This window comes from Ictalurus punctatus, chromosome 15 (assembly GCF_001660625.3).
Source record: "Ictalurus punctatus breed USDA103 chromosome 15, Coco_2.0, whole genome shotgun sequence".
Lineage (NCBI taxonomy): Eukaryota > Metazoa > Chordata > Actinopteri > Siluriformes > Ictaluridae > Ictalurus > Ictalurus punctatus.
The window spans coordinates 8,357,805-8,366,648 of record NC_030430.2 but is presented as its reverse complement, the minus strand read 5'-3'; the positions used below and the strand labels follow the sequence as shown (position 1 = coordinate 8,366,648).

Sequence of the window (8,844 nt, the reverse complement as noted above, 5' to 3'; positions counted from 1 at the left end):
CAGGAGAACGACACAGCGCTGAATCAATGATTTATGAGCTCAAAAATAGATTCAAATACCTAGGAATGGAGTCAAAAGTTTTCTTTTATAGTCTGTCTGCACATGTAACTAAAAACTATTTTTTCTGATTTCCTGATGTCAGAAAAAAACACCACTCCACTTGGACGCATCATGAATCAGAGCCTGTGAGATGATACTTTCTCATGGTGTTGGTACATATTGATTTGTGTCGTTTTTGATATAGCTCACGACTCCTGACTTATGTGCTCTTGTGCATGTAGGGTGTAAACCAGCTTTCACAGTTTTGTCAGGAAATATTATAATGCCGTTACAAATATGACCTATATTTAAATCTACACGTGTGGCGTGTTGTTCACAAACGAGTCGATTCAAATACATGAGCGATTGTTTTTGGTAGATTTGGCGTATTACTATATTCTTTTTATGAGGACAGGTTTTTACAGTTTTACAGTTATTCAAATAGATTTCGGTGACATTTCACACTTTCAGTGACATTTAAATAGAGATGTTGTAAATATAAGAGGTATGATGCTGTAAAGTCCAAAACGATCAGCTTGAATGACTCCTCAGACCAATCTCATGGAGCGTGTCTTCTCATGTTTCTTCAGTTCCTCGCTCACAACTTTAGTTCCTACCTGCAATCAGTTTCCGTTTACTGTAACAAGAAAAAACTTATAAGCTTGGTTTCATCTTCTCCTGTCATTAAAGGTGTATAGGGACATTATGAGGAAAAAAATCAAGCTTTCAAGGAAGTAGCAGAGATCGTTGGTTCCTTTGGTGATTGTACGTATGTAGCTACACTGCTGGAAAAAAAAAAAAAAAAAAAAAAAACACAATAAAAACCGTCATAGAATTTAGTATGGTTTTAATGGTTAGAAAGGGAATTGTATTGGTTTTAATGGAAACTGTAATGGTCCCTGTGAGTCTTATGGGTTTTAGAGTCGACTCTCAGGGATGAGCGGAGTCAAATGATCTGACTCACTGAAAAGAACCATCATTGGGTATGGTGCTAATATATCACAAACCACACACACACACACACACACACACACACACACACGAGGAGACTGGATGAATATGGTTAATTTAATATTGTAAAATACATTTTAAATTATTTAGAATGAGCAGTAACAGACATTTAAAAATAGGTAGATATAACAGTTACCTCTGTAAACTCTTTCTCTAATACACTGATGTCTCTAACAGCTTTATGTGTAAATATAGCCACATTTTTTTCTAACAGTTCCACATGATGCTGTTGATCTCTTAAATTAACGTTAATATTTGGAGTAAAGTCAAGGGTGTAACCATGGTATGGACACTGGGGGGGTCCAACGAACTCGGCGGGAGGATATGCAAGTGAATGTAACGTTAATGGTCTTCGTGCGTATGCAAATATCAAAAGTTAATTGACGTTCTTAAGAACAAACCAAGCCATGCTATGATGCCTTCTATACTAAGCTAAGGTTACCTACTATTTAGGTATCTAGTTACTTACTGTCTGAAAAAAAAGCTTGTATGTTCTGCTGCACTTTTCTACGCTTGGCTGCTGTCTCCATTTCTTACAGACTGAGCTGGTGAAATATATCAACGAACTTACTTGAGTATAGGCGCAACCAAGCGTACAATTGGAGTGGGGGCACACACCTATTTTCCTTAACAAACGGAAATATATTTAAAAGTAATAGAAATAAATAAATAGAATAGATGAAGAAAAGACAGATCTGTTGGCAGGGTTCATTAAATGGGGACATATAGAAAATATTTTGTACTGTATATTGAGGGGACAGATTGGTATTTCCTCAACATTGGGGGGGACACGAATCACCCCCCCCACCCCCACCCCCACCCCCCAGTAACGCGTGGTTAGCCCATGAGTAAAATCAAAAATACACTCTTCACAAAGTGTTACAGTACGCAGTGATGAGAGTGATGATCTCTGCTGCCCCCTGCAGGACACACTGTACACTGCAGCAGAGATTTACACACTCAGGTCCTCTTCATGAACTTCTGAAGCTCATCATGAAGGAGTTTAGAGGTAACACCATCAGGAACAAGGACACAGTGCACACCTGAGGGACATACAGAGACAGATCAGGCGAAGACAGTATCAGTTCAGTGTGTTCGTTTTTTTTTTTTTTTTTTTTTTTTTAAAAAGCATTAGTGTCTGTGGTTAGTAGTGTACAGGGTTGAGTGTGATTAATTTTGGGATTTAACCAGGATATAGGTTTGAGTATGGATGGTTTAGCAACCCTTGCTAGGGGACAAAGTTCAATGTGAATGGTGTAGGGACTCCAGGCAGGGGCATGGAGAGTTTAGGGAGCCATAATAAGGCTCATGTTTGATTGGCCGTATAACATTATAGGCTCATTTATATTAAAAAACCATCTGAATGTTTATCCCTGTAATAGGATATAGGTTTAAGTGTGGGTGGATTAGGGACCCTACAAAGGGTATAGGGTAAGTGTGAGTGGGTTAGATTTGTACCCAGCCTGCCGACTTCAATGATGTTTCTGGGTTCATCATCAAAGAACATCATGTCTGTGTAGCACACACCACTGTCTGCCTGCAATCTAGAAAACACACACACACACACACAATGTACTATAAGTCTCCTCATATTGTTCTTTTCCCCCAAACACACACATTACACCATCTTAATTACACAGATTCCTCTTTGCCTTACCTGTTAAAGTGTGGGACCTTTGACCCTGGGTAAATCTCTTTGAAGGTAATGTATTGGTCGAGGTTGTAGAGTGAGAGTAGCTCATTGGCTCCATCCACTTCCCCTGTGCTGAAACACACACCCACACACACACACACACACACACACACACACAATAATAATAATTATAATAATAATAATAAGAAGATGTATGATATACTGTATTATAATAGAATAATATATAATCATGGGATTAAACTGCCATTAATAAAATGCAGTAAACAAAGTAAAAAGTAAATAAAAATCAATAATCAACAAATATTATAGTCTTAAGAGTCCCCTCTCCATTTTTAATTTTCTTTAAAAAAAAAACCCTTTTAATGGCTCAGTCTTTATTACAGTAATGACAAAGTCCACACAGGTAAATGCGCAGGTATTATTTGCTTATCAACCAGTTTATTCTACATTCTTGAATGCTTGTTTTAGGCGTGTCAGGGGTTTTAAATGTGATGAGAAAACAAAGTGGACTTTGTGTTCGGGATTAGGAAACAATGCTGTAGAGATAGTGATGAGTGTGTTTCTCACCGCGAAGCCACGCCGATCTGTATGCCCTGAGTGTGCAGAAAGCGGAGAACGTCTACGGTGTCTTCATAAAGCCGGACATGTTCATTGCATGAGTCCACCACCCTCCCACTGTGAGAGAGGGAGAGAGAGAGAGAGAGAGAGAGAGAGAGAGAGAGAGAGAGAGAGAGAGAGAGATCATACTCAATTATAAAAGCAGTATTATTGAAAATGTTAGGGTTATTAACATAAACACATAATGAACAATAAGAAAATAAACTAACCTCTTATCCTTGCGGAAAGGAGGATTGACGTGGGTATCCACCCAGTAAGGCCACAGTGTGAAATCTATTCAGTGATACATTACAGTAAATCTCATATCACTAAACACCTAATTAAACACCAATAAAATTGATTGGGGGGGGGGGGGGGGGGGGGGGGGTCAGGTGCCAGTGACCCTGACAAGGCAGTTACTAAGGATGAATGAATAAACGCTGCAATGAATGAATGAACGCTTTGCCATTTCTCAAAGTTACTGATATTAACTTATTAACATATAAGTATTTCAGGTTGGCTCGTTTTTGACATGTTTTTAATCAGGAAGATTAACTCTTCCTCTCAATTCTGACCTGCTTATAACTAGTTTTTTTTTTATTTAGGACATTTCAGTGAACCTGACGGATTTGGATTGCAGATTTACATTTTAAATAATAATAAAATACACATTTCTATAATATAAAATTACTATTCAAGGTCGCATACAAGTACAATGACTATTCAGGTTACTGTATTAATAAAATCCCCAGATGTCTCTCTCTCTCTCTCACACACACACACACATACACACAGGCGCGTGCATGAAAGTTAGCGAACGTTTCTTTACAGACCGGAAGTGTTGTAAGTCTGTGATTACATGGTGTTTAAAAATGTCAACTTACCGAGGTCAAACACAACTAATTTGGGTTTAGACATGTCTAAACCTCAGCTTTCCCCTAGTACAAGGAAATACTTTTTTTTTCGTACTGTTCACGTGATGTTACGTCATTTCCGCATTTGTCTTACACCTCCCTGAATACGTTGGGCGCACGATTTTAGTCCGTTAAAAACGTATTGTTGTTTTAAAACCACGAGATACTTTATAAAAATACAAGTAAATTAATAAAATGACAGTTTGGCTCCTCTTAAAATATTTACAAAGCGCTTAAAGCAACAGTCGTTTGATTTCACCTCCAATTAGGTTTTGTACTCATTTGTAAAATCACTACAAAGACAGTATCACTAAGGAAGCAATTAAAATATCAACAATCCATCATGCCACCTTCATTAATACAATTTAACGGAAAACTTCACACTGGAACACATTAAATATGTTTTTTTTTTTTATATTGAAGTAGGTGTATTTGTGATGTGTTTGATGATTGGTGTTCATTTGTTGTCCAGTGCTGTATTTTTGTTGTACCTGTGAGAAGTTAGTGGTTATTGCTAATGCAGAACAATGGCATTTTATAGAAGAAACATTTTGAACAATCTCAAACATAAGTGATAACGATCAGGTGCCAAAAACCAAAAGAGAAAGAGCACCATTTCCCTACGATGTTCAACATCATAGTAATGAGACATCCAGAGCAGAAGTAGTGGAGATATCAAGCAGCTGTGCCGAGTTACAGCAGAGACTGGTCTCGGCTAGTTAACGATCTACTAGATGACGGTGGTATTAGCTTGAAAGTTGAAGCTTTGGAAGCTGTCCTGTTTGAGCAGAGGGTACAGATGAGGAGGTGGGAGAGCTTCACAGACTACAGGGCTGAAGCGCCACCGCATCACTCAATGCGATCGGGGGTAATGTAGGACTCTACTAAACCAAAAAGAAAATCGTTTCATCAACATGTCGATTAAATAAATTTAAACAAAAACAAAAAAAAGAATTTAATTATGAAATAAATCTCAGATGCCATTGAAGCTCAGATGATAATGATAAAGATTAATATGCAAGTTATTCAGGGTGGAGTTTGAGTTCCTTCGAGATCGGCCCAGTTGTCACTGCAGTGAAAGTTTGGTGTTTTTATAAAGTTCATGAATCTCAGCAGGACCTCTAACACAACCCAGTGATCCAGATTTAGTCAGGCAGAGATTAGGATCTAAAAATATCAGCTTAATGACAGAGTAAACCTCCCGGGTTCTGAATGCGTTTGCCTTTGGAGTCGTGCGTCAGCAGATAATTGATTAAGGTGGTGATGGTGCGCCAGCCTTGTGGGCTTACCAATCTGTCCCCTTGTGGGCATGGCCGCCCTACAGCATGACAGTCACTGAGCAATGAGATTAGTTTAATGTATGGCTGCCTTTATATTGCATTCTCTGTAGGCATGTCTGTATGCAGCCAGTTTGCTTTTCTGAAAGTGTGTGTTTTTGCTCGGTGTCTTACTCACACTCACTCTCTCTCTCTCTCTCTCTCTCTCTCTCTCTCTCTCTCTCTCTCTCTCTCTCTCTCTCTCTCTCTCTCTCTCACTCACACACACACACACACTCACACTCAAGGCTGTTTTACCTCAAGCAGGGTCACACAGCCCCTGTGTTTAGTCAACACACTCTCAGTTTAGTGATTTTGTTGACTTTCCACTGTTTTTCCCACAGGCTCAGGCCGACATTGAAGACGCTGACTCAATCTTTTTCATACGCAGCACACACTTTCTTTTCAAATGGAAAGGTTCAAGAAGCAACCTTGTTTAGCTCAGTGAGCCTTTTGAAAAAAACATCAGCTGTGTTTTATGGTGTGAGGGACTTCAGGGCATTTGTTCATCAGCAAAAAAAAAAAAAGTGTAATAAAAAAAAGGTGAAATAGCTGCTGCTTATACAGTAGCTACGTCATATACACTTTAACAGGAACACCCGTACACCTGCTCACTTGTACTCATGCTGCCACACCATTGTCTGATTTTTTTAATTGCACAAATGAGCAGATGTATAGGTTCATCAGAGCTGCTGTTATAGAAAATTAATCAACTCCTGGTATAAAACGGATCACAGAATGTGCTGCAATATCAATTAACACTAAATACATCTTACAAAAATATATCAAACACATGAATTCACTCTATATGTCTTCACACACACACACACACACACACACACACACACACACACACACACACACACACACACACACACACCTGCTGGTTGGTGCGTCCCCAAACTTGAGACTTGCTATTGTGTGTCTTTAGTGTTCATCTAGAACCTGGTTGGTCCTTTCAAATGTTATTTTCTGTCTCAGCTGCTCAAAGTCAATATGAGCTGTGAACTGTAGATCTATTGCTAAGTACGGGCAGAGCGCAGGGGTTAATCAGCACGTGGCTTTGTGTTCAAATGTGGTTTTATCCTGGTTTCAGTGACAGGTGGTGATAGATAATGGAAAAGCATCGAAAAACAGCTTAATATGGAGTTAATGTTTAATCTGACCTGATGGTAGCTCAGCAGTTTATATACTCATAACTCTCTTACACACACACACACACACACACACACACACACACACACATTTGTCTTACTCTTTGTGAGGACCTTTCATTTACATAATTATTAATGTGGCAAATTAAATTTCAGCTCTTTTAGTTTCTTAAATTAAAGCTGCGCTTTTTCTCTCTTTTTTTGTGTGTAAAAAAGGCGTTTTCTTCATGGGGATCAACCAAATGTCCCCAAAAGATATTCCTATACTTGTGGATAAACACACACACACACACACACACACACACACACACACACACACACACACACACACACACACACACACACTCATTGCTTCGTAGCAGTGGTAAAAAAAAATAATGGCCTCTGAAACTCTGTCATCTGATTAAAATGTATTAGAAATATTGTGATGATGTCATCACCTTTTAATCTCTAATACAGTTTATATTGTGTATCTCAAATGTGCTTTAAGTATATCAATAACTTAGAAAGAATGGGGAAGATAAAGCTATTTAAAATACAGATAACAAATGCACACAGAGTAACGTAAAGGACATCGTGCTGTGAACTGATTGTGTGTGTAAATATGAAACACGGCTAGGATTAACTTTTAGATGTACAGTGTAATATATGTACAGTACGTCCTGTGTGTGGAGAAATCAGAAAGCAGTGAATGCAGATTTAGTTCACAATGCTAAACTGGTAACATCATTGTCATCGTCATCATCGTCATCATCATCCTGAAATCACTAAACAAGCATCTTAAAGTGGATTTTAGTTCTAAAACACTTCAGAAACTTTTAGCTAAACACATGCAGGTCCGAAATATGCCTGCACTCGTCTTTTAATCGAGTGTGTGAGAGGAAAGACTTCCACACTTTCAGTCAACATCATTCAGTTGTCCATTAAAAATATTTCAAATATAAAACTCTCCAAAGCCTTATTATCTTTATCTTTTATTATAACATCAGGGTCATAAGAAGGAAGGTCAGAGGAAAGAAGCAAGGAAAGAAAGAAAGAAAACTAACAAAAGGAAAAGACAGAAAGAAAGAAATGTGAAAAGTGTGACAGTGCTGTTTTTTTTTGTTTTGTTTTTTTTACCAGTAACTCATTTACTCAGCAGAAACGTTCTAAATGTTCTCAGCTCTCCGTGAACAGGAGCGTAATCAGTGTTCCAGAGATAACACATTTATACTCACAGCACTTTTACTTTCTTCATTTCCTTTTTGCCCAGGAATTAGCCTCGCCCCCAGCCTCCTACACAATTCAGCAGTTCACAAACTTCTTTATTCCCCTGAAAGTCTCACTGTGTGGAAAGAACATCACTGTATTGTTCCTTTTATGCCACAGGAATTCGTATACATTTTTAATTTATTAAGGAATGACACGTCATACTTCTTATCCGTTTATAGCTACATTTAATGTCGGTGAAACGAGTTAGTTCCTGTTCTCGCTTACGTTATAGCAGCTGTAAACATTCATTCCCTCACCACCCCTCTCTTTATTCTCTCTCTCTCTCTATTCCCTCTCTTTATTCTCTCTCTATTCTCTCTCTTCATTCCCTCTCTTTATTCTCACTCTCTTTATTCTCTCTCTTTATTCTCTCTCTATATACTCTTTCTTTATTCTCTCTCTCTATACTCTCTCTTCATTCTCTCTCTCTCTATTCTCTCCCTCTATTCTCTCTCTATTCTTTCTCTTTATTCTCTCTCTCTATTCTCTCTCTTCATTCCCTCTTTATTCTCTATTCTCTCTATTCTCTCTCTCTTTATTCTCTCTCTCTTTATTCTGTCTCTCTATTCTCTCTCTTTATTCCCTCTTTATTCTCTCTCTCTAGTTATTCTCTCTATTCTCGCTCTCTTTATTCTATCTCTCTATTCTCTCTCTTTATTCCCTCTCTTTATTCTCTCTCTTCAAGTTAATAAGACAAAAAAACTTCGCTTGTCGTGTTACCAAGAAACCGCAAAGAAGCATAACCCCGTCTGTCCTGAAGATGAGGGAAAACTTCTAATGTTACAGCTTTACCTCTGACTGTTACAGAGCACTAACACTGGAGACTCCTTCCTTACGTGTTACGCAAACACATTTCTCCTTACTTCAAAAAAAGTTAGCATATCAACGTTTACACGCATTATTAAATG

General features: G+C 38.2%; 1 protein-coding gene across 1 annotated transcript; it reads right to left on the bottom strand.

Moving 5' to 3' along the window:
• Positions 1-1,086: 1,086 nt before the first annotated feature.
• mdp1 (magnesium dependent phosphatase 1) lies at positions 1,087-4,307 on the bottom strand. The gene is made up of 6 exons (XM_017486305.2): positions 4,186-4,307; positions 3,532-3,595; positions 3,272-3,379; positions 2,708-2,815; positions 2,509-2,594; positions 1,087-2,093 (listed from the first exon to the last, which is right to left on the bottom strand). The coding sequence occupies exons 1-6, from the start codon at positions 4,217-4,219 to the stop codon at positions 2,011-2,013; spliced, it is 483 nt and encodes a 160-aa protein (XP_017341794.1). The 5' UTR covers positions 4,220-4,307; the 3' UTR covers positions 1,087-2,010.
• Positions 4,308-8,844: the final 4,537 nt, after the last annotated feature.

Coding starts and splice junctions, on each gene's coding strand:
- mdp1 (XM_017486305.2), bottom strand. CDS start 4,219: ATGTCTAAACCCAAATTAGTTGTGTTTGACCTCG. Junction 2,816..3,271: donor CAGATCGGCGTGGCTTCGCG/GTGAGAAACACA, acceptor TGTGTGTTTCAG/CACAGGGGAAGTGGATGGAG. Junction 2,094..2,508: donor CATTGAAGTCGGCAGGCTGG/GTACAAATCTAA, acceptor TATGTCCCTCAG/GTGTGCACTGTGTCCTTGTT.